At 38.8% G+C, this 25,429-nt stretch overlaps 1 protein-coding gene across 1 annotated transcript in view; it reads right to left on the reverse strand.

The window, feature by feature from the left end:
• SFMBT1 (Scm-like with four mbt domains 1) overlaps window positions 1-25,429 on the reverse strand; it is a 62,868-nt gene that overhangs the window by 12,496 nt on the left and 24,943 nt on the right. Inside the window, exons 4-13 of the mRNA XM_008054982.1 lie at window positions 19,646-19,734; window positions 16,620-16,866; window positions 15,857-15,951; window positions 14,915-15,016; window positions 13,446-13,596; window positions 10,364-10,446; window positions 7,590-7,716; window positions 6,394-6,507; window positions 3,245-3,287; window positions 1,264-1,328 (exon numbers count right to left, since the gene is read on the reverse strand). Coding sequence (XP_008053173.1) covers window positions 1,264-1,328; window positions 3,245-3,287; window positions 6,394-6,507; window positions 7,590-7,716; window positions 10,364-10,446; window positions 13,446-13,596; window positions 14,915-15,016; window positions 15,857-15,951; window positions 16,620-16,866; window positions 19,646-19,734 — 1,116 coding nt within the window. The remainder of the gene's footprint in view (window positions 1-1,263; window positions 1,329-3,244; window positions 3,288-6,393; window positions 6,508-7,589; window positions 7,717-10,363; window positions 10,447-13,445; window positions 13,597-14,914; window positions 15,017-15,856; window positions 15,952-16,619; window positions 16,867-19,645; window positions 19,735-25,429) is intronic.

Here is a 25,429-nt window from a genome sequence, read left to right on the forward strand (position 1 = left end):
GGGGACCAGCCACTGTACTCCAGTCTGGGCGACAGAGTGAGATTCCGACTCAAAAAAAAAAGGAAGTGGGTGGAAGAGACAGAAGTACAGGTTTGAAACTTGAGAAAGATTTCAGTTTCAGTTCTGGTCCTTCCACTCATAAGCCGTGTAACTGCTCTGAGCTTTGGTTTCTTTTCTGGGCATTTACTAAATATCATCCACATACCCAATTTGTGTTAGAGTACACATAGCCAAGATGCTAAGCATTTTATAACCAGCACAGAGGAAGTTAAGAGTAGTCAAGAGAGACCCCTGCACAAGTTTTTTTGTTTTGTTTTGAGTCAGGGTATCACTCTGGAGTGCAATGGCATGGTCACAGGTCACTGCAGTCTTGATCTCCTGGGCTCGGGTGATCCTTCTGCCTCAGCCTCCTGAGTAGCTGAAACTACATGCATGTGCCACTACTCCTGGCTAATTAAAAAAAAAAAAAACTTTTGTAGAGACGTCTTACTATGTTGCCTAGTTGGTCTTGAACTCCTGGGCTCAAGCAATTTTCCGCCTTGGCCTCCCAAAGTGTTGGGATTATAGGTCCAGCAAGGGTCTTTGTCTCATTTATCAGGCATTGTCTCTGGAACAACTTGGGTTCTCAATGCTTTATTTCTTATAGAAATCATGAAGTTTATATACAAAGTGTGCATATCACAAAAGGGGTTTAGAAAATAATAACCCCCCACCTCTCTACCACCTAGCTTCAGAAAGAGTACTGCCTTTATCTAAAGTCAGGGATAGCAGGGTGTAGTGGCTCATACCTGTAATTTCAGCACTTTGGGAGGCAGAAGTGAGAGGACTGCCTGAGCCCAGGGATTCGAGACCAGCCTGGGCAACTTGGAGAGACCTTGTCACTACAATAAATCAAAAAGTTAGCTGGGTGTGGTGGCATGTGTCTGTTGTTCCAGCTACTTGGAAGGCTGAGGCAAAAGGATTGCCTGAGCTCAGCAGGTCAGGGCTGCAGTGGCCATGAGATATGCTGTATTCTAGCGGCCACTGCACTCCAGTCTGGGCGACATAGTGAGACTCCAACTCAAAAAAAAAAAGTCAGGGATGATTATATTGACTTCCTTTGCCCTTGGCACACAACAGGCAGTTATAACTCTAAAGTCACAACTAAAAGATCTCTCTATGAAGTTACATCCTAGAAATCATGAGTTTTGTTTAAGTACTTTCAGATACAATCTATTAAAGAAGCTAAGGTTCTCTTTTCCATAAGATTACATATGCTTATACCTGAGTCTGTGGAGTTCAGTTCCTGATTCTTCAGGCCCTCATGGACAGTCCTGGAAGATGATACCCTGGGTCAAGAAACACAGCAAAATTGTGAGATAATCCTTAAGATCATTAAAGTGAGCGAGTTAAGTTTCCTTCAAATCCAAAAAGAAAGCAAACATGGCATGTTGCAAAATCTATAATAGAAGGTACTGCCTTGATCATATTAGAAAAAAACCCCCAGCAATTGCTTTAAAAACCATATACAGGATCTAATGAGCCAACAGACAGTCTGCATACAGCACCATGATACCACATGTTCAAACAAATTTTCTTTTCATTCATGTGGGCAAAAAACTACAAAATTGTTCGTGGGACTCAAACTACAAGTAAACTACTCATTTTTAAATTGCCACTGAGCAGAAACATTTCTCATATTGAGTCTATTGTCCTCATCCATCAGTTTCAAAATTGAAGATAAAGTATGTTAATAAAAAACCCATATTTATTATGTATATAGCAATCACTAAAAAAGACTAGCTTATCTTTTTAGAATGTTTCCTGACTAAAACTTTGGATTTGTTTTGGCAACTAAATCAAGGAAGAATCCAAGGCCAGTTTTTTTTTTTTTTTTTTTTTGGTCATTGTTACCTTACTTCTCTACCTGGGATAAAATTCTATAGCCTTTCTCCCCACTTCTATTATCAGTTTTATTACCCATGTAGCTACAAAAGTAATTATAAATTATGTATTAGGCAGTTAAAGAATTTTCTGTATACAGAACTGTGTTGCCCCCAAATTCATATGTTGAAGCCTAATGTAAAAGTATTTGAAGACAGGGCTTTTGGGAAGTAATTAAAACTAAATGAAGTCATTAAGGATAGGGCCCTAATCCAACAGGATTAGTGGCCTTAGAAGAAGAAGAAGCAGGGTTGTGGAGAAGCTGAAGGAGAAAGAGAACTCTACCATATGAGGACATAGCCAGAAGGCAGCCATCTGCAAGCCAGAAAAAGAGCCCTCACCAGGAACCAAATGGACCAGCACTTTGAACTTGTACTTCCTAAAGTGAGAAAATAAATTTCTGTGTGGTTTAAGACACTCAATCTGTGGTATTTTGTGTGAAAGCCCAAGTAGAGTTCAACACCCAATGTTTTAAAGAGCACGCGCGCATGCACACACACAGAAATCTTTCTATTTTTAAGGCTTAAAGGAATCACTAATAATTGTTGCTCAAAAGCTGTGTGTGAAGGTATGCTACAAAGAGTTTCTTTATTCTTTTTTGAGTTAGAGTCTCACTCTGTCACCCAGGCTGGAGTGCAGTGGCACAGTCATGGCCATCGCAGCTTCAACCTGCTGGGCTCAGGTGATCCTTCCACCTCTGCTTTCCAAGTAGCTGGAATTACAGACACCTACCACCACGCCCAGCTAATTTTTTGATTTATTGTAGAGATGAGGTCTTGCCAAGTTTCCTGGGCTGGTCTTGAACCCATGGGCTCAGGCAATCCTCTCACCTTGGACTCCCACAGTGCTGGAATTACAGGAGTGAGCCACCACACCCGGTCACAAAGAGTTTCTTGATGGGCAGAAAGTTACTGCTGCGAGTGTGTCTTTTATTTTAGAGTTGTCCCCTACCTCAAGTTTTTTTTCCACTGTAACAAATCATATCCTAATTTACAGTTTTTGCTCTTCCTTAGCAAATACCAGCATGGGGGTTCTTATTTCCTTTCTTTTATTCAAATGCCTTCAGGCTCTAAAAGCCAAAGAAAACTCAATTTAGAGAACATCTTGAGAATTCATTTTACTCTTTTGTATATAATGTCATTTTAGAAAATGCATATGCTGTAAAGAGAAGTATATAAATGATCAAAAGCTGAATTAAAAAATTATGCTTCCATCTGGAAAATAACATATGAGGAGATACACTGTCTCAAAAAGTTATTTCTTTTTCCAGATATTCTAATTTCAAGTGTCAACTGTTCAGACATACTATTATATTACTTACTGTTTTTCTGGTTGAACCACTGCGATTTTCCTCTGTTTATGCACTGTAAGATGAAAACAAAACTATAAGTACCAAAAAAAATTTTTAAGGAAATTTTATATATATATTTAAAAAGGTTACACTAGCATATTTAAAGCCTGATTTTGTGTATATAAAACTAGCAAGTACTATAAATTAGTGCTTATATGTCTGAATATCTAAATTAAGGCACATTTTCTGGGTAGGGGTCTTTATACAAAGAGTCAAAACAATATTTTCAAAGCTCCCTGGGTCAATAAGCTCCATGAATATTTTCTAAGTAAAAATGGATATTCAAAAGAAAAACTCGACTGAGTAGGTGGCTCACACCTGTAATCCCAGCACTTTGGGAGGCAGAGGCAAGAGGATTGCCTGAGCCCACAGGTTTGAGACCAGACTAGGCAACATGGCAAGACCTTGTCTCTACAATAAATAAATTAAAAAAATTAGCTGGGCATGGTGGTACATGCCTGTAGTTCCAGCTACTTGGAAAGCTGAAGTGGAAGGATTGCCTGAGCCCAGTAGGTCGAGACTATGGTGGCCATGAGTGTGCCAGTGCACTCCAGTCTGGGTGATAGAGTGAGACTCTGACTAAAAAAAAAAAAAACAAAAAAAACAAAAAACTGATTTGAGAAGGATGCTAAGACCATTCAGCGAGAAATGGTGCTAAGAAGATGGAATATCCACATGAATGAAATTGGATCCTTCCTTACCTCATATCATATATAAAAATTCATTCATATATAAAAATTCATATCATATATAAAAATTCATTCATTAGCACCATTCAATAAATGGTGCTAAGAAAATGGAATATCCACATGAATGAAATTGGATCCTTCCTTACCTCATATCATATATAAAAATTAACTCAAATAGACCAAAGATCTAAATGCGAATATAAAAGCTAAAACTATAAAACTGTTAGAGAAAAACACAGGGGAAAATCTTCCTGACATTGGATTTGACTATATATATTAAATATATTTATATACATTTAACCATATGACTCAGCAATTTCAGTGTTGGGTATATATACCCAAGGGAAATGAAAATATATGTCCATATAAAAACCTGTACACTACTGTTCATAGCAGCATAATTCTTTTTTTTTTTTTTTGAGTTAGAGTCTCACTCTGTCACCCAAGCTGGAGTGCAGCGGCATGCTCACGACTACTGCAGTCTCGACTTGTTTCTTCCTCAACTTTTCAAGTAGCTGGAACTATAGGTGCATACCACCACATCCAGCTAATTTTTTTATTATAGAAGCGAGGTCTTAGCAAGTTGCCTAGGCTGGTCTCACTCAGGTAATCCTCTTGCCTTTGCCTCCCACCCAAAGTGCTGGGGTTACAGGCACAAGCCACCATACTCAGCAGCAGCATTATTCTTAATAGTCAAAAAATGAAAATAGACCAAATGCCTATCAACTGATGAATGGATTTTTTTAAATGTAATATATTCATAAAATGGAATATTATTCAACTATATAAAAGGAATAAAGAACTGAGACACACCATAACATGGATGAACTCTGAAAACATACTAAGTAAAAGAAACCAGGCACAAAATACCACATATTATATAGTTCCATTTATATGAAATGTCTATAATACACAAACCTATAGAGACAGAAAGTAGATTATTGGATGCTGGGGTGGAGGTTAATTGCTAATGGGTATGAGGTTTCTTTCTGGAATGATGAAAATATTCTCAATTTGACTGTGGTGATAAGTGCACCACTCTGTGAATATACTAAAGCCACTAAATTGTATATTCTAGAGGAGTAAATTTTATAGTATATAAATTGTATCTCAATAAAGTTGTTTAAAAGGAGAAGGATGCTTCAAGATGAATTGTATATTCTAGAGGAGCAGATTTTATGGTATATAAATTGTATCTCAATAAAGTTGCTTAAAAGGAGAAGGATGGCTTCAAGATGAGGCTACAAAAAGACTCTGGCTTCCATCTTCCTCAACCTTTCTTGCTCTCTTGCTTCCTCACTCTGGTAGAAGCCAGTTACCATGCTATGAGCTGCCTTATGGAGAGGCCCATGTAGCAAAGAGCAAAGGGAAGGCTTCAGTCAACACCTAGCAAGCAGCTGAGGCCCTCAGTCCAACAGCCTACAAGAGCTGCAATGGTCTGAATGTTTATGCCACCAAAATTCACACTGAAACCTAGTCACCAATGTGTTGGAATTAGGAGGTGGGGAAGTTTTTCTTTTTTAAGAGATAGGGTCTCCCTCTGTCACTCAGATGGGAGTGCAGTAATACAAGCTCATTGCAGCATCAAACTCCTAGGTTCAAGTGATCCTCCTGCCTCAGTCTCCCAAGTAGCTGAGACTACAGGTGTGTGCCAACGTGCCCAGATAAATTTTTATTTTTATTTTTGTGTAGAGAGAGTCTTGCTATATTGCCCGGTATGGTCTCAAACTCCTGGTGCAAGCATTCCTCCCACCTCAGCCTTCCAAAGTCTGGGATTACAGGTATAAGCATCCACACTCCACCAAGGTGGGGACTTTGTAAGGTGATGAGGTCATGAGGGCAGAGCCCTCATGATTCAGATTAATGCCCTACAAAAAAGACCCCAGAGAGCTAGTAGTCCTTTCCACCATGTAAGGACACAGCAAGAAGGTACCATCTATGAACCAGGAAACTTGTCTTCACCAGACACTGAATTTGCTAATGCCTTGATCTTGGACTTCCCAGTCTCTAGAATTGTGAAAAATACATTTCTACTGTTTATAATTTACTCAGTCTATGGTATTTTGTTATAGCAGCCAGACTGGACTAAGACCCTTGACAATAATCATCTGAGCAAACTTAGGAGTAGATCCTCCCCCAGTTGGGTCTTCAGATGACTACAGCCCTCGCTGACACCTTGACCACAGCCTGTGACAGACTTGAATCCAGAGGACCCACCTAAATTGCACCTAGATTTCTGCCCACAGAAACTGTAAAATATTAAATGTCTGTTACAATAAATAATGGAGGAACAGACAAACAAAATGACATCTTGTTTTTTCTCTGAAATGTACAGATTCATCCTAACTGGTAGCAGCCACACAACAGATTATTTAACAATCAACTCTCTATAAGTCAATAACATATTTTTGATGTGAAATAGACAGATACCTCGTGCTCGGCGAGGAGTGCTGAGGGGGTGGCCATTGGTTTCACACCAGCCCAGAGGAAATATATCCATAGACTCCACACTCACAATACATTCAGGTATAGGCTTCTTAGAACCTGTTAGATTTAAAAACAAATAAACAAGCAAACATCTTTAGACCATTAAATAACCTTCTTCACTAACTACTTTCCAGGCAGCATTCTACTCTTGCAAACAATATAGATACAAGTCTCTTTAGCAAGTATCTTTTACACAGAAGTCATACTTTTTAACATGTATAATAAACTTTATGCAAAAAAGTAAAGTGTCTCCCATGTAAAACTGTATAAGAACTAAAATGTGTAGTGAATAAACAGAGTGACCCTTAGCTAGGGAATAGTAAATAAGCAACTGGGACTACCGCTGGTATCATTCAGGTGATTAAAAAAGTATCATAGTCAATTCCTTGAAATAATTGGAAACCAAAAGGCAAAAGTGACAGTTCTACTCAATAAGAACATTAGTTCTGATACTCCAGGAATAATCCAGGAAGTAGAACAGTGAATTCAAATCAGGAAGCAATTTGGCAAGTTACTCAACAGGGGTTGCATAAAAATCTATATTCAATATTGTCCTTGACATCTGCATTACATGCCAAGTCTACACAAATCAGAAACAGTAGGTACCTTCTCAGAGTCTGACTACTTGGCAGCAGAAGAGCAGGATAAAAAAGAAATTGGGGCCATACACAATAACTGTAGCACTGAGTACTCACACAGTGCCCTGTGTTACAAACTGGTATAACCACTAAATATTTCTTTTAATACAGTTTATCATTTTTACTTTTTATATTTTTCGGCTCTATAGGTTTGGGGCAACCAAAATATTATCTCTTCAATAAGCTAGGTGGTAATGCTCATACTCATATAATTTGGTCACATCAAAATATGTTATTTGACTTATGCTTTCCTCTTCCAAAAAATAGGGGACTCTGTAGTAAAGATTCTTTATTCACACTCATTTCCCAAAATATGAAATTTGAAAATCAAGGACAGAAAAATACATTTTTAACTTAGAGTTTTGCATTACAAATCAGAAGTCTCTGAACAAGATACCTACTTAACTAATCCATTAAGTTTAACAGGCCATAATGCAGGAGTAAATAATAAGCACAAAGGAGAGCAGCCATAGAAGGCTTCTCAGGAGTCCTGGCACTCACCCTCCAGCTGGAGCCACAGGTAGGAGCCTCTCACAGCAGTGATGGTGGCAACACACACTTCCTCAGGGAGAAGGGGATTCACTGCCTCAAGCTTCATGGTCTCCTTAAATTCATGCTCAGAAATTGACTAGAAAATGAATGAATCAAATCCATTTACTGGATTAACACTTAGTAGTAACTCATATGCTTAACTAGAAGAATTTTTCAAGTAGTATTTAATCCCTAGCTGTACTCAAAAGCTTTACACTGTTTTGCTTTTTAATAAAGCCAAATGTAAGATGTTTGCCTTTTTGGTGTTATAGGCAGTATGCTCTTTGATATTTGTAGATATTCCTACATTATTACTACCTGTATGACCTTGCTCAAGCTGTGTAACATCTTTTTGTTTCAGTTTCTTCACCTATCAAATGAAATTGAGAACTCTTATCTTGCTGGGTTATTACGAGGTACCAATGAAATAAGATACCAAAAGTTCTGTGTCCTTAGCCAAGCTGCCCTTAAGCACTGTTAGTTCACTTCTTTCTCATAAAGGGCCCTATCATACAATAAACTGCCTGGCTCATATTTGTGTATCATAAGAGGATAAATAATGTTATGAACAGGGTTTGGAAGGGGTCATTTAAAAACAGACAAAGTTGCACTTTTTAGGTCAAAATGGACAACTGAACATCTGCATTTGATCTCTCTCCTTTCTGACAACCAACTAAAACTAAAGTTGTTTTTGCTTGTTTGTGTTTTAAAGTAAAAAACTTAACAGGATGGATATAACAGGAGAGGAAACAACATTTTATAAGCTAAAATTGAGAATAGGGTGTAGATACTAAGTTAGTATATCAAAGAAAGGTAAATCTAAGCTGGCTGTAAAGAAAGCTAATAACTGGCAGAACGAGTTACTCACCAACTGCAGGTAGAGGAGAAATAGCCAAAATGAGAAGTATTTGTTGAGAACATTTAAGAAGTATTTAGGTCATGCTATTGGCTCCTCCAGTCCATGCCCCAACTCTCCCTTCCTTTCCCCGTAGCAGGTGAGATTTGTCCTCTAGACAGGGTAAAATATAAAATCCCCGGGCAGGAGGACTGTTGAGGGCATGCATGTGGTACCAAAAACAGGAATTAGCACATGGAATGTTTAAAGGCCTGTCTGTGCCTCTACCTACCAGGTAGGGGACCAGGAGAGACTTCTTATAGTAATATGACAAGCCCAAGAAGAAAAAAAGGTAAGAAAAGTAGAGGTTTGATCCAAAGGACCAGCATCCAAATAAAAGAAGTTCCAGAAAAGAAAAAGACAGAAAATGGAAACAAGGAAATCAAAGTGAGTCAAGAAAATTTCCCAGCACAGAAAGAAATGCATGAGTGTTCAGAGAGAAAGTGCTCACTGAGAACCCACACAGTGGATGAAAACAGGCCCACACCAAGGCTCATCACTGTGAAAGTGGTAACAAAAAGATTCTATAACCATCCAGGGAGGAAAATAAGGCAGGTCATCTACAAAAGATTGAGAATAAGAATGGCTTTCAACTTCCTGACAGCAACACTAGAAGTTAGAAAACAACTAAGCAATGTTTTCAAAATTCTGACGTAAAATAACTTTTGCGTTGAGCCAAACTATGAATCAAGTTAGTAGAGTGAAGTCACTTTCAAATATACAGTATCTACAAAAATATACTTCTCTTGCACCATGTAATAGGAAGCTACTGAGAGATGGGCTCCATCAAACAAAGAAGTAAACCAAGAAAGAGGAGGCCATGATGCATATAAAACAGGGGACCCCCAAATCATAAGTGGCAAGGGCAGTTCCTTGATGAAAAGAAAGGGCATTTCCATGATTAAAAATAAAGAATAATCCATCCAGAAAGAGAGTGGAGGTTGCTAAAGGGATGTCTATGAAAAATGTTAGGAATGACAGATTTCCTGATGTGACTGCCTTTGTGAAAACTGCAATGAACGACTACTGGGTGGGAAGAACTAGTAAAAGATACAAAGACAATTAAGCAAATGAAAAACAAAATAATTATTTACTCGAGGAAAAATAAAAAAAGGAAATGATCATTAAAAAACTGCTGTGTTCCGCTGTGAATAATATTTGAGTGCATATAATAACTTGGAAAAACTCAATTCAGAGTTAATCAAAAATTATAACAAAACTCTAAAGAAAGAAGTGGGTAAGACAGCAGGGAGAGGTAATATAAAATAGCTAAATGCTCATTTACCATAATATAGAACCAATAGACATCTCTAAGATTACTGACTTAAAAGAGCTTATTATTTTGAAAATGAAGACATACAAATACCAGAATATCAGTGAGAAGAACAAGAAGTGTTTACTTCTGGGATGGGAGACTGAGGAGAGGGGTAGGGCAGGGATTGTTGTTTTATGTTCTAAATCTTTTACTGCTCCTTGGCTTTTTAAGCTACCTGCATGTATTATTTGGATAGAAGTATTTTTAAATATCCTTAACATTTTTTCTTCACTTCAACTTTTAAAAAATATTATTGAACCATCAACAATAATTACGAAATAAAATTTTAAATTCATATGACTTCAGCTACTAAGAAAAAATAAAACCAATACACTTCTAAACCTAACTTAATCAGCAAACTAACTGATTTGGACTTCTGCAGTGAATGTATTTCTCTTTAGATCATTTTATTATAATCACCAAGGTGCTTATCTGGATTGAGTGAGGTGATTAACTTCAGAATAATCGACATAAAAAGCAAAGGAAGCATAGCAGTCTTACAGTCCTGAAGCAGGGGCCATGAGGGGTTCTCACCGGAGGGAAGCACCTCTGGGGAGCAGCTTCAGCACCACACTGTTTGAGGTAGTCAGCCCAGTCAAAGTCCTGGCTTGGGTAGCCTAGGTGGGGACAAAAGAGCAATGATTCTCACTACACATGCTTGTCTGGCTCCACCACTCTTCCAGGGTTGCTACTTTTAGGACTTCGATCATTTTGCCTTTTTTTTTTGGAATCAGAGTCTCGCTCTGTCACCTAGGTTGGAGTGCAGTGGCATGATCACGGCTCACTGTAGCCTTGACCTCTGGGGCAGTCCTTCCCCCATAACCTCCAGAGTAGCTGGGACCACAGGCACGTGCCACCAAGCCCTGCTAATTTTTCTATTTTTTTGTAGCGATGAGGTCTCACTATATTGTCTAGGCTGGTCTAGGACTCCTGTGCTCAAGCAATCCTCCCACCTCAGCCTCCCAAGATGCTGGGATTATAGGCATAAGCCACCGCACCTGGCAGACTTTGATTATTTTAATGTGGGAAAGCACACTATACACCTAAAGCATTGCTAATTTCATAAAATAGAGTAACTCTGGTCTAACTATACAATTAAATTCCTTTTTTTTTTTGAGTTGGAGTCTCACTCTGTTGCCCAGGCTGGAGTGCACTGGCATGCTCACGGCCACCACAGCCTTGACTTGCTGGGCTCAGGTGATCCTTCTGCCTCAGCCTTCCAAGTAGCTAGAACTACAGGCACGTGCCACCATGCCCAGATAATTTTCTGATTTATTGTAGATACGAGGTCTCACCAAATTGCCCAGGCTGGACTTGAATCCCTGGACTCAGGCAATAATCCTTTTGCCTCGGTCTCCCAAAGTGCTGAGATTACAGGTTTGTGCCGCCGTGCCTGGCCTACAATTAGATTCTTTAAATACATTTTAAAACTTTCAAATTTCAAACTAGGCACTTATTTTGAACAATATTTCATATGATTAGTTGCTGGCAATTTACCAAAATAATCTAAGATAGTTACAACTAGATTTAATTTATACATATAAATTCCATCTTACTGGCAATTTGCTTAGGACTCAGGCTATGAAGGAAAAGAGATAGCAAATAATACTAGTTAATTAGCAAAGACAAAGACTTTTTTTTCCAATAAAGCTATTTCCTCAAACATGTCTTAGCTACTACTGATACAATGCTATCAGCATTTTTTTCAGATTCATGTACTACAGAATCTCAAAGTTTTTATAACCTGAATCATACATTCATTTCAGAAAAAGCATTAAGCTTAACTACTAACTTAAGTCTACCAAGGTTCTAGATGGAAGCATTTCTAACCCACTGCCTTCACTGAGCACCCTCTGCATGGAAGGAGCTGGGTGAGGCTGACTGCCTGCTGTGTTTGCATTGCTCTTGGCTTCCACAGAGCTTAATGTCTCACAGGCAACACAGTAGGCTACTCAAGACTATTCCCCACACCACCCCACCCCGACCCCGCCCTGCCCCAACAGATAAACAGCCCCTGCAATCATCTTCCCTGAGCACCTGGGACTGGTACCATGTTCTTCCTCTGCCCCTACCTCAATTTCTGACAGTACATTTTCTGCTATTTTTTAAATTACATAATCTACCTTCCCTCTATTTACAAGATGGTTGACTTGTCTGTAATAATGATGAAAGTTCAATATCTTTAATAATTGTTTCTTCTGCCAGGTGCAGTGGCTCATGCCTATAATTCCAGCACTTTGAGGGGCAGGGGCGAGAGGATTGCCTGAGCCCAGGGGTTCAAGACCAGTCTAAATAATATGGCAAGACTTTGTCTCTATAATAATAAAAAATTAGCCAAGCACAGTGATGCACACCTGTAATTCCAGCTACATGGAAGGCTGAGGCAGAAGGATCACCTGAGCCCAGCAGGTCGAAGCTGCAGTGGCTGTGAGCATGCCACTGAACTCCAGCCTGGGTGACAGAGTGAGACTTTGACTTAAAAAAAAAATTGTTTCTTACTTTTCACATAAAGGTGGAAAGCAGGATAAAGAACTTGGGATGTACAGAATCTGCCTACAAAGCAAGAACTTCCTTCTGTGGCCGTTTTATACCACGTGTTCCAGTCAGGCACTCCTACACTGTGTTCACTGGCAGAGGAGAATCTGGGAAGTTCTGTTAGTGTTTTCCCCTATTTGTCCCTCGAAGGGACTGAGTTGTACTCATTGAGCTTGTCACTCTACCCCGTGACAAACTCAATGCCTAGCTCATAGCAAACATCATGTTTGTTGGATGAGTGAAGTCTGAGTGGAGCAGAAAAGGTACTGAGTTTATGAACCTTGTTAACATGAGAGAGTACTTCCAGCCTAGTGTTCCAGCAATTAGAAATTGAAGCCATGCTTTACCAAAAGCATACTAATAAAATATACGTAAAGCACCAATTAAATAATCTAATTTGCCAATATTAAAAAATCAGATAAACATCTGACCTTTTCCATATATTCTAAGTTAAAAAGCATTAAAAATTTCAGTCAAGTGCAAATAAGTCATAATTAAGAGCCTTGATTGAAGGATCAAAGACCATATTTTGCAACATTGCAAACATCAGGAAAAGGAGCTGTTACTTTCTTACCAACAGCCTCTCATAAGTTCTATTCTTGACAGTAAACTTCCCTCTGAAGAGTTCCCCTCCTGGATAAGGCCCAGACTCCTAAGAATTATAAATAATCTATCTCCTAGCTTTGGCTCTATGGTCTCTTCTCACAAACCAGCCCCCAACACTCACTGTGCATCCTAGCTCTCCCCTCTGTGACCTCCTAACAGACACAAGATGGGATGAACTAAGGAGTCATCAAACAACCCAGTTTGCAACTTGGCTTTTCAGGTTGTTATGAAGATGTATGTATCAAAGTACAAGCAACATACTCTTTTTTAACAGCTCTTTAGTTTGATTTGTACTTCTAAATATGTAAATATATGAAATCTAGACCTTCATTTATACTTATCTCAGGTCCCAAAAATGTTAGGGATGGGCTGGGGGCATGAGGAGAGGGACAAAAGACCTAGGCAATGCCATCTGACATATCTTATTTCAAGGAAAAGCTCCCAAGTAACAACTCAGAAGACTGTGAAGGCACACCTGGTGGTGGGCTAATATGTAGGCCATTCTTCAGACACCACTGTACGGGGAAGATGCCAGGACTGTCAACATGGCACACAAAGGATCGCCTGGCATGGTCCTCAGGCCGCAAGTCATCCATTTCCACCAGAAAGTACCTTTCATCAAAAACCTGTACATGCAATTAACAGATAAAATGGACAAATGGTTTATTATGCATGTGTATATACAGCATCTATGTGTGTACATATATACATATATGTATTTTTTCCTTGGTACAACCAAACATGTTAACAAAAGTTCACAGTCACACTGTATATTAATAATACTAAACACACAATAAATATTAGCTCTGTGTCATATAAAGTTTATATATAACTACTGTTATAATACAATACTTTTCAAGTATCAATTCAGTTTTATTATTCCCAAAAAATGAATGAGGGTAAGTATCATTATCAGCTCCATTTTGCAGATAAGGAAGATGACTTTAAAGAGAGGTTAAATAACTTGCCCCAGGTTACAAAGCCAGGCAGTGGAACCTGATTCAAACTAAAGTAATTGACCTCCAAACAAAAGTTAGTTTAAGCTTAGTGAGGAGTCAACTACACTAGTATGTACTAATTTTTCAGATCCTAGCCCAGTTGCAAATGCCAAAGAGAGAATTTTAAGAGTTTCCTTTGGCTTCTTACCATCCCACATCCCTTCAGACTCTAAGATAGGGCCTTCTGACCCCACTTGCAGGTTCAGAATCTCTCCTTGCTCTGAGAATAATCTTCTCCCAAAACAGAGAACACTTACATTAAAAATCAAATTTAATTCTCAATAGGTCAGCATGCAAGTGACTACTCCTCTAGCCAGACTCAACTTTGGGTTCTATTTTCACTAAATGGGCTTCTATTCTAGCCCTAAACAGAAATCCTCTCTGCAATACCTCAGTTGTAGTAACTGAGAAACCAGGCCCTAATAGCCTGCTCAGTTATTGTGGTTGCTTCTAACAAGAGTCCTATTTTTGTCAGTCTTCCAAGAGACTGAAGTCTGAATCTGGAAGACATGGCTGAAGCCATCCCGTTGCCAGACCTATGACACTGACTGCCTGGCTTCCACTCATCTCCTCAGCCCAAACCCTGCAGCGGACTGGCTACGGGTAACACTTACCTGCCTCCAACTTTACAGATACCTCGGCCTACATACCAGTTAAATCTCCTTCACTTATATACAGCTAGGCCTGCCCCAAGGAATGTGGCCCCCACTATTCTGTTACCCAGGCCCCAGTCTGCTTCGGCTAGGACTACCAAACTCTGAAGAAGGAATGGACCGCAGAGAACTGGGCAACAAAAATACAAAATATGCATAGAGGTCATTCTAGTCTCACAGCTTAGGAGGAAAAATGGGTGGGATTACTAGAGTGTGAGGATAAAAACACCACCAATTTCCTAAACCAGTCACTCTGACAGAGATTCTTATCAAGAGAGTTACCCTCATTTTACCTTAACAACTGTAGCAGGAAAGATTCCAAAAGGAGACCAGGGATCTACAGCTTCCAATTTCATATTTACACAGAATGTATGAATGCCAATAGTTTGTTTGTCCTGAAATGCAAACACCGGAAGGGGATAAAAATATAGAATGTCTATTTTAATTTTATACTCATATGAGTATTGATTAATTGATTATGTAATTGATTAAAATAATGGAACTGTTCAGCTTCTGGTAAATCCTGTAATTTTCTTCCCTGGAAAAAAACTATTCAGGAACACACACACACACACACACACACACACACACACACACACACACACACAGAAAGTGCTCCTACTCTCTATACTTGGAACACAAAAAATTTGGAGGAAACCCCAAATTTATTTTATGACAAGTTAGGGAAACTGGGCACAGTGGCTCATGCCTGTAATCCCAGAACTCTGGGAGGCAGAGGCAAGAGGATTGCCTGGGCTAGGGGTTCAAGACCAGCCTAGGCAACTTGGCGAGACCTCGTCTTTACAATAAACCAAAAAATTAGCTGGGTGTGGTGATGTGCACCCATATTTCCTGCTACTTGGAAGACTGAGGCAGAATGACCACCTGAGCCCAGCAGGTCGAGGCTACGGTGGCCATGAGCTTGCCATTGCACTCCAGCCTGGGTGACAGAATGAGATTTCAAACACAAACAAAACAAAACAAACAAACAAACAAAATGCTAGGGTCATGTAGTTAAGAGTAGAAGAGAAGAGACTCAAACGACTTTAAGAGAAAATCTAGACAACTGTTGGAAGAAAAAAAGAAAAGTCATCTCTCCATCCTGAACACCTCCTTCTCCTTCAGAGGTCACAGCATTCTCATGGACTTCAGGGACTACTTGATGCTTTCTACCTCCCTACATTGGTCTACTCTAATGTAAAGCTAGCAACACCTATCTATGTGTTTGCTTTTACCTTGAATAAATAAGATGGCAATGGTTCTTCCTCCTCCTCTTTCACTTTGGCCAAAATCTCTTGCCACTCTGCTTCATTTTTCTGATGTCTGATGGCTTTAATAAAACAAGACAGCATGCTTTAGATGAGGAAACATATACTCTTTTTAACTGTTCTGAAAGGATTCACATAAACAAAAAAAGTCACTTTCCACCAGAACTAGGAAAGGGTTCAAGCCCACTTATATCCATCTTCACTCAAACCTTGCACCTTAACCTCAGTACTCTGTCTGCTCTGTGCAGAGCCTGGACAGTTAAGTTTTGTGAAAATATCTACAGTAAGAGCATAAGGATGCTGTAGTCCATAACATAATACAACATCCAAATTGGGACACGAAAAACAAATGCAAATTGATTTAAACAATAACTCCAGTTTTAGTGGAATTTCTTTTAATTAACAATTTGCTCTGAACCCAATTTACTGTATATCTAGTTAAATGCTTCCTATAGAACTTTTTTTCTTTTCTTTTCTGGTCAGGGGTCAGCAGGGGTTGAGGCAGAAGTCTATGAGATATATCAATATATGTGGCAAATTATATAAGCAATAAAAACAAAAAAAGGAACAATTAAACAATTCCAATAAACTTTTTAATAATATCTCTATTATGAAAAATAACAAAGGTTTTCATATATGTAGAATAATACCTTTTTCAGTCTCATAGATATTAATAATAACATAACAATAATGTAATAGTTAAAAGTTAAAATGTTCTATTACTCTTCACCTAATGGGGGCTGAAGCTCATATCCCTGTTGAGCGGCCCAACCAACATGATGAAGAAACGGATCCAAGTAATATAACCAATGCACAAAATTGTCAGAACTGTCAAGTCCTTCGTAACGAAGCTTCAGTCTTCCCCCAATGTTTTCTACTACAGTAACAATCCAAGTGCTTAAAGAGTCCCGGAAAGCTTGACATTCTAGCCTGGATCCTGGAGCAATGAGATCTAACGGATTCCTCCCATTACGGAGCTGTAGGTTTAAAAAGCAAAATGATTAAAAAGAGAAGCTAGCATAATCTTTCTTAAAAGTCAAGTTCTAAGTGATCTCAGACTAACCTTCATATTTTTTACCCATTCGAAAGTCAGTGACATTGAATGGTCTAGTATCATACAAACTGTAATACTGTAAGCAGTATTATTTCTAGGTAATATGAAAATATTCATCTTAAGGAAAATCTATAGTACAATAAAATTATTTTAACAGATTTCTATCTCTAGGAATATGCTATGTAGTTTCATTAGTAAGAATTTTTAAAATATAATCATTACTTTGATTATAAAAGCAAATATAATCATCATTAAAGAAAAATAAAATATGATCAAAGTCAAAGTATCTTACAATCCCACCTTTAAGAAAGAACCATGATAAATACTTTGGCATACACTCTTTTTCTACATGTAACCCAATATCCACTTCTGCCATTGTCTGTCTCTATTTTTTGAAAAGGGGAATACTGTATACTGTTTTTCAATTTGTTCTCCACTTAATACATCAAAGGTATCTTTCTACTACAGCACAAATAAATCTTCCTCATCTTTTACAGTGTTTTTTGATATTTTGCATTGTAAATGAGCAATAATTTACCCAGTTACTTATTTATGGTATTTCAGTTGTTTCTGGTCTTCTGGTTTTTTTTTGGGGGGGGAGGGTTTGCTCATTTCATAACGATGTTCTAATGAATACAGTATAAGCTTTTGATTACAGTGATGGAAAGGAAACGTTTAACTCTGATCTGTCTATCTATCTATATTAGAAGTTACAATACAGAAAGAAAACATTTATTCCAAAGTTATCACTTAAGCATTTTTTAATAGTCAACCTTGTATACTTTTCCCTAATAAGAACTGCTATCAGTCTGGGTAATCCTGCGCCCTTGGGAGGCTGAGGTGAGTGGATTGCCTGAGCCCGTGGGTTCGAGACCCACCTGGGCAGTGAGACCTCATCTCTACAATAAATCAAAAAATCAGCCAGGCGTGGTAGCGCATGCCTGTAATTCTGGCTACTTGGAAGGCTGAGGTGGAAGGATTGTGGAGCCCAGCAGGTTGAGGTTGTGGTGGCTGGGAGCGGCCACTGCACTCCAGCCTGGGCGACAGAGTAAGACTCCAACTCAAAAAAAAAAAAAAAAAGAACTGCTATGATACTTACATAACCAGCCAGATATGCAAAAGAATATATGAACAAATGGAAGAATACATTCACAGCTAAAAGGGTGGCAAAGTCCATGGTCAATGCAGAGAATGACAGTTTATCAATTCATTTGTTCATCATTCCATTCATTCATTCAAATTTTACTGAGATGTACTGAGCCCTGGCTAAGCATAATGAGTCAGAGTATTAAAAATAATAACAGGCCAGGCTCAGTGGCTCAGCCTGTAATCCCAGCACTTTGGGAGGCCCAGGCAAGTGGATTGCCTGAGCCTGTAGGTTCAGGACCAGCCCAGGAAACTTGGCGACACCTTGTCTCTACAATACATCAAAAAACTAGCCAGGTATGGTAGCGTGTGCCTGTAGTTCCAGCTACTTGGAAGTCTGAGGCAGGAGGATCGCTGGAACCCAGCAGGTCAACCCTGGGGTGGCCGTGAGTGAGCCACGGCACTCCAGCCTGGGCGACAGAGTGACTCCAACTCCAAACAAACAAACAAAATAAAAATAAATAACAATTTGAAATAGAGTAGCATTCAGGATATAAAAGGGAATGTAATGTATCATAAAAGTAAATGTAAGGGCTAAAACTATAAAATTTTTAGAAGAAAATATAGGCATAAATCTTCTGGACTTTGGGCTAAGCAAGGCCTTCTTAGATCTAATACCAAAAGTACAAGCTACAAAAGAAAAAAAGTGAACTATGTCAAGATGAAAAACTTATATGCTGCAAACAATAAAAAGACAACCTACAGAATGGGAACAAATATTTGCAAATCATATATCTAATCAGTACTTGTATTCAGAATGTATAAGGAATTCTTACAACTCAATAATAAAAAGACAACTCAATTTAAAAATGGGAAAGACGTGTCTCTAAAAAGACACATAAATCGCTCATAAGCTCAAAAGAACGTGTTTGACATCAACAGTCATTAGAGAAATGTAAATCAAAAGGAGATACTGCTTCATACCCACTAGCTTAGCTATAACAAAAAGATAACAAATGTTGGCAAGGATGTAGAGAAAACTGGAACTTTTATATACCGTATTTCATATATGCCACAAAGAATTTTACCAGTATGACAGAAAGTGACAAGATAAAACTTAGAAATGTCATAACCAATAAATCCATTTCATAAAATCAAGAAATCTATATTCCTAACAAGCTCAAAAGCCACACTAATTTAAAAGGACTGCCGAAAGCAGCTGGGAGTAGGAGTATAATAGGTTCAGTGTCTTATGAGCAAAAGAAAAGGCAGCCTCAAGTCACCTGGTATAGGAGTTACAAATGCCCACTCTGATGCAGAATTAACTACCGAACAGTTTCAGAGCAGAAGCCTGAAAGGGCCCCATTTTCCAACTGTATAAAAGAATCTGGGAAATCAGATTTTTTGTGTTAGCAACTAATTCAGAAAATGTTAAGACACTGAGCAAGCCATGAGTTTGCAACCTTTGAGGGTAAGTTTAAACTTCCAAATACCCATGACTCTGTCTCTAGTAAGGATGTTTATTTGTTTCCAAGTGGTTAATTAGCAACAGGCCTTAAGATTCCTTAGAAGATTGATGGGTTTTCCACACTGATTCGTCATGCAGTAATACTCACGCCCTCTAGCAGTGGAACAGGAGGACTACATGCGCCTACCAGAGTCTGCCGCAGAAACTCATCCCAATCAGACACTTTATCTCTGATGCCTAGATGAGGGAATAAAATGACTGATTACTTACAATGTCAGCCACAGAACACAAAGAAACTAAACCAGTGAAAATGATTTAGTGGTGTATTTAGGATCTAAGAGTCCAACATATTGCTTCTTTGAGAGTTTGAAACAATAACAAAACAAAAACAAAAACCCTTCTCTAAATAGAGCAACGTTCTGGTTAGTTTAAGAGTCATATACAAAATAAAGAGAGTAGACCCAACTTCCTTTTACCAGAATTTTATCCAAAAGTTACCTCCTTTATGTTTTATTATGGAAAATTTCAAAAATACACATTTCCCAAAGAAATCCAGAATTTATGTATTAAAAATTGTGCATTTATTCTTCCATGTTTAAACTGCTGTTACCTTCAAAGTACTCTCTTGTTTGATGCAATTCACCTATCAAGATTTTTCCATTGCTCAAAACAGTTTCTGAACTTGTCAATTTTGATGACTTTTAGTGCTTCTGCTGTTTTTAGTTACACCTCTTCCACATTGGCAAAACATTTCCCTTTGAGGACTTTTTCATGCAGGGAAACAAAAAAAAAGTAACTTGGAGTGAGATCAGGTGATGGGGTAAATAGGAAGGGTGGATCAGGGAGGTCATGCTGTTTTTGGTCAAAAATTGCTGAATACTCAGCAAGGTGTAGGCAGGTGCGTTGTCATGGCGGAAGAACCAGTCACCTATTTGCTACAACTTGAGACGTTTCTTCTGCGAATCATGATGTAACCTTCTCAAAACTTCCAGATAAAATTTTTGAAATAAATAAATAAATAAAGATTTTTGTTGACTTTGATCTGGAGGGACAAATTACAAGTGTACTACAAGGGGCCTGCCCTCCAAAGATAACTCCGTTTTTTGGTGTGTGTGTTCCCCCTTGTACACAGAGCAATTGGTATAGTGAATCTTCATGTACCCTAGCTTCAACAACTATCACATCATGGTCAATCTGTTTCATCTAGACCAGGAGTTAGCAAACTACGACCTGTGGGCTACCTTCATCCTACTATCTCTGTAAATAAAACTTTATTGGAATATAACCATGTCCATTTGTTTACAGTGTCTATGGCTGCTTTCACACAACCAAGGTGAAGTTTAGCTGATGTACCAGATATCGTATGACTGGTAAAACATAAAATATGTATTATCTGGTCCTTTACAAATAACTTGCCAATGCTTGGCCTATATCCTCACATTCCACCCTTGCCCATCCAAAGATCATTTAGAGGTCAGTTCCAAATACCACACAGTTTCATTCATATATATTTCAGTATATATTTCTTTCTATGATAATGTTTTATATAGTCATAATAACATTATTACACTTTTAAAAAATTAACAAAAAAATCTTTAATGTTAAATATTCTGGCCTGGCACAGTGATTCATGCCTGTAATCCCAACACTTTGGGAGGCAGAGATGGGAAGATCACCCGATGCCAGGAATTTGAGAGCAGCCTGGGCAACAAAGAGAGGTACTGTCTCTACAAAAATTAAAAGAAAACTTAGCTAGGTATGTGGTGGCAGCCACCTCTAGTTCCAGTTACTTGAGAAGCTGAGGTGGAAGGATGACTTGAGCACAGATATTCGAAGTTGCAGTAAGCTATGATCACACCATTGCACTATACTCTAGCCTTACTCTGTCTTAAAAACAAAACAAAATAATCCAATTTGTGTTCAAGTTTCCCCAATTGTCTCATAAATGGTTTTTTCAATGTGTTTGATCAAATCAGGATCCAAATAAGATCCATACATTGCAAATGGTTGGTTGATTTATCTCCTAAATTATAGGTTCCTTCTCCTTCCTCCTCCTCCTCCATGCTTACTCTCTCTCTTTTTAATAGCACATAGGTTGAGAGACTTGGTCCTTGTCCTATATGGAGTTTTTTAGAGTCTGGTTTCATTGCTTGCTTCATTGTGCTGACCAATTGTTCCAATGTCCCCTATATTTTCTATCAATCAGTATTTAGAGCCATGGATATGATCAAATTCAGGTTTGAATTTTTTGGGGGGGGAATTTGAGGGGACAATAATATGGCACTAGTGGAGTCAGAGCCTTCCATCAAAAGGCACATATGATCTGGTTGCCTCCTTCTGTGACATTAGTAACTTCTAATGGTCATTATATGGATGGACTGATTCATTAGGGGCTAAAAATGGTGAAATTCTATCATGCCTTCTTTATTTACTAACAAAAATACTTCTATTAAGCAAAGCTTCTCTTCCTCAAGTATTTGAGTATCCAGAACCTATACTTGATTGTCTTTATTCTTTCCTCATATTTACCAGTCTTCAAAATTATCAGTTGGTTTCCTAGCACCCTCCAAAGGCAATCAAGGAGGGTTTTGTTTTGGTTTCACTATGAGGTCAGTTTAAAACAAATATATTTCAAGCCATTAAAGCTAATTATCCTATTGACACTCGGGCTATATCACTTTTTTTTTTTTCCAGTTCTTATTTTTTAAAATTTTTATTTTAAAGATGTAGGGTACAATTCAGGATTAGGTACATAAGTGGTCATCATACAAGTGAAGTTTGGGCCTCCCACTGGTCTTTACTTCACCTGGTTTGGGATCAGGTATCCTTATTAATGTTATGTCTCCCTCCCACCCCCCATGCCAATCTCTGTCATGTAGTATTCCACTTATGAGTAAGAACATGTGGTCCTCAGTTCTTTATTTCTGTGACAAATACTGAGTATGATGGACAGATACTGAGTATGATGACAGATACTGAGTATGATAAATCCATCCAAGTTGCTGTGAAGTCCATAATTTTGTCCTTCTTTAAGGCTGCATAATATTCCATCATGTATATGGAATATTCGATGGTTGGCTTGGTTGGCTCATGTTTTTGCTATTGTGAATAGTGCTGCAATAAACATGTGTGCAGGGATCTTTTTTGTAGAATGATTTGAGTTCCTCCGGGTAGTATGGAAGGTCAATTTTCAGATCTTTTAGAAATCACCACACTATTTTTCACAGAAGTTATACTAGTTTACACTCCCACCAACAGTGTAGAAGCATTCCCTCTTCTCCACATCCTTTCTAGCATCTGTTGTTTTTTGAGTTATTAACGATGGCTATCCTGACTAGAGTTAGGTGGCATTTCAATGTGGTTTTGATTTGCATTTCTCTGATGATTTGTGAGGCTGAGCATTTTTTCATTTAACGGTTGATTGCTCATATGTCTTCTTTTGAGAACTATCTATTCATATATTTTGCCCACTTTTAAATATGGCTATTTGTTTTTTTTCTTTTGGAACATTTGAGCTCCTTGTAGATCCTGGATGTTAGACCTTTGTCAGATATATGGTTGGCAAATATTTTTTCCCATTCTGTGGGCTATCTCCCTGCTCTCTTAATGGTTTATTTTGCTTTGCAGAAGTTGTTCAGTTTGATGAAGTGCCACATATCAATCTTATCTCTATGGCATGGGCTACTGGGGTTTTGAACAGGAATTGGTTGCCTGTTCCAATTTCTGTAAGGGTGAGTCCTGCATCTTCTAAGATTATTATAGTTTGTGGTTTTACATTTAGGTCTTTGATCTATTTAGAGTTGATTTTTGTGTGTGGTAACAGGTCGGAAGACTATACCATCTTAACCAGAGGGAGTCTCTTCAGGTTGGCTCCCAATTCCATTTATTTTTTTGAGTTGGAGTCTCACTCTGTCACCCAGGCTGGAGTGCAGTGGCATGCTCACAGCCACCACAGCCTTGACCTGCTGGGCTCAGGTGATCCTTTCACCTTAGCCTTCCAAGTAGTTGGAACTACAGGCACACGCCACTATGCCTGGCTAATTTTTTGATTGATTGTAGAGATGTGGTTTTGCCAAGTTGCCCAGTCTGGTCTTGAACCCCTGGGCTTGGGCAATCCTCTCGCTTCTGCCTCCCAAATTGCTGGAATTACAGGCGTGAACAACTGCGCCTGGCCTCCCAAGTCCTCTTAACATGACACTATTAAATAGTCATTCGTATCTTTTGGCTTTCTAGAATGACATGATATTCCAGGTTCATTTTGTACATTTCCTGCCCCAGTCCAGGAATCAGCTACTCTTCTAAGAAGCTCCAATTTATTTCAGTGAAAATGGTATTTAAAGATTATAATGGGGTTCTGGGAATGCTCAATGCTATTAGGTTAGTGTTTCTAGGCCTTTTCAGTGACTAGAACTAATAAGACTCCCCCCTCTGCCTCCTCCTGATAAATTACGTAAGACACTATCAGTACAAATTCAGAAAGGAAGCTGGGCTCGGTGGCTCAGCCTGTAATCCCGCACCTTTGGGAGGCTGAGGTGAGTAGATTGCCTGAGCCCGCGGGTTCGAGACCTGCCTGGGCAGCAAGACCTCATCTCTACAATAAATAAAAAAATCAGCCGGGTGTGGTAGCGCATGCCTATAATTCCAGCTACTTGGAAGGCTGAGGAGGAAGGATCACCGGAGCCCAGCAGGTCGAGGCTGCGGTGGCGAGGAGTGGCCACTGCACCCCAGTCTGGGCGAAACAGTGAGACTCCAATTCAAAAATAAGTAAGTAAGTAAGTAAGTAAGTAAATAAATAAATAAATAAATAAATAAATAAATTCAGAAAGAATTTGTACTTAATTCATTTATCTAAGCTCTATTTTATTATCATACCGAAAATCCTATTTCCTAGTAACATATTCAATTATTAATTTGCTTTACCACAATATACAAATAACTATTTCAAAGTAACAACAACTCTACCATTTAGGGATGTCCTCCCTAATGAGGATGCATACTCAAATCACTGTATTTTAAAGTCACTGAGATAGTTCTTTTCTATGTGGTTATCTCACAAGTTCCTAACACACAGTTAGGTCTCTTTAATTATGCTTTTGTTTTTGAGGAATTGCTTTTTAAACATTCAATCTCAGGTGGTGAGAGGATTGCCTGAGCTCAGGGGTTTGAGACCAGCCTGGGCAACTTGGTGAGACCTCGTCTCTACAATAACTGAAAACAAACAAACAACTTGCTTGGCGTGTTGGCATGCGCCTGTGGTTCCAGCTCTTTGGAAGGCTGAGGCAGAAGGATCGCCTGAGCTCAGCAGGTTAAGGCTGAGGTGGCTGTGAGCCTGCCATTGCACTCCAGTCTAGGCAACAGAGTGAGACTCTGACTCACCAAACAAAACAAAAACAATTTGCTTTATAGTTACATAAAATGTTTACATGACTCAAAAGCCAAATCTACAAAATTAGAGACATTCCAAAAATCTAGCTTATATCCCTAGCGTCTTCATTCTAATCCTTTCTTTCTCCATAGGTAACTTTTCTAAATGATTTATTCCTTTATTTTGGAAAAAAATAAATTCACATGCACACATCCGCTCTCCACCTCCCTGAATAATAACATATTCTGGAGCCCACTCCATTGTTGTATGTAGATACTCCTTGATTCTTTTTATTGCTGGCTGTAGCTGCTATAGTTATAAAGTATCCTTGTGCCAGGCAACCTGGCTCACATCTGTAATTCTAGCACTTTGTGAGGTGGGAGGATCATTTGAGCCCAGGAGTTCAAGAGCAGACTAGGCAACATAGTGAGTCCTTGTCTCTGAAAAAAATTAGCCAGGTGTGATAGTGCACACCTGTGGTCCCAGCTACTTGGGAGGCTGAGGCAGAAGGATCACCTGAGCCCAGAAGGTAGAGGCTGTGATCATGTGGGAAGGGAACAGGAGGGG

This window comes from Carlito syrichta, unplaced genomic scaffold, assembly GCF_000164805.1.
Source record: "Carlito syrichta isolate Samal-C Ts95f unplaced genomic scaffold, Tarsius_syrichta-2.0.1 Scaffold301625, whole genome shotgun sequence".
In the NCBI taxonomy this organism is placed as follows: Eukaryota; Metazoa; Chordata; class Mammalia; order Primates; family Tarsiidae; genus Carlito; species Carlito syrichta.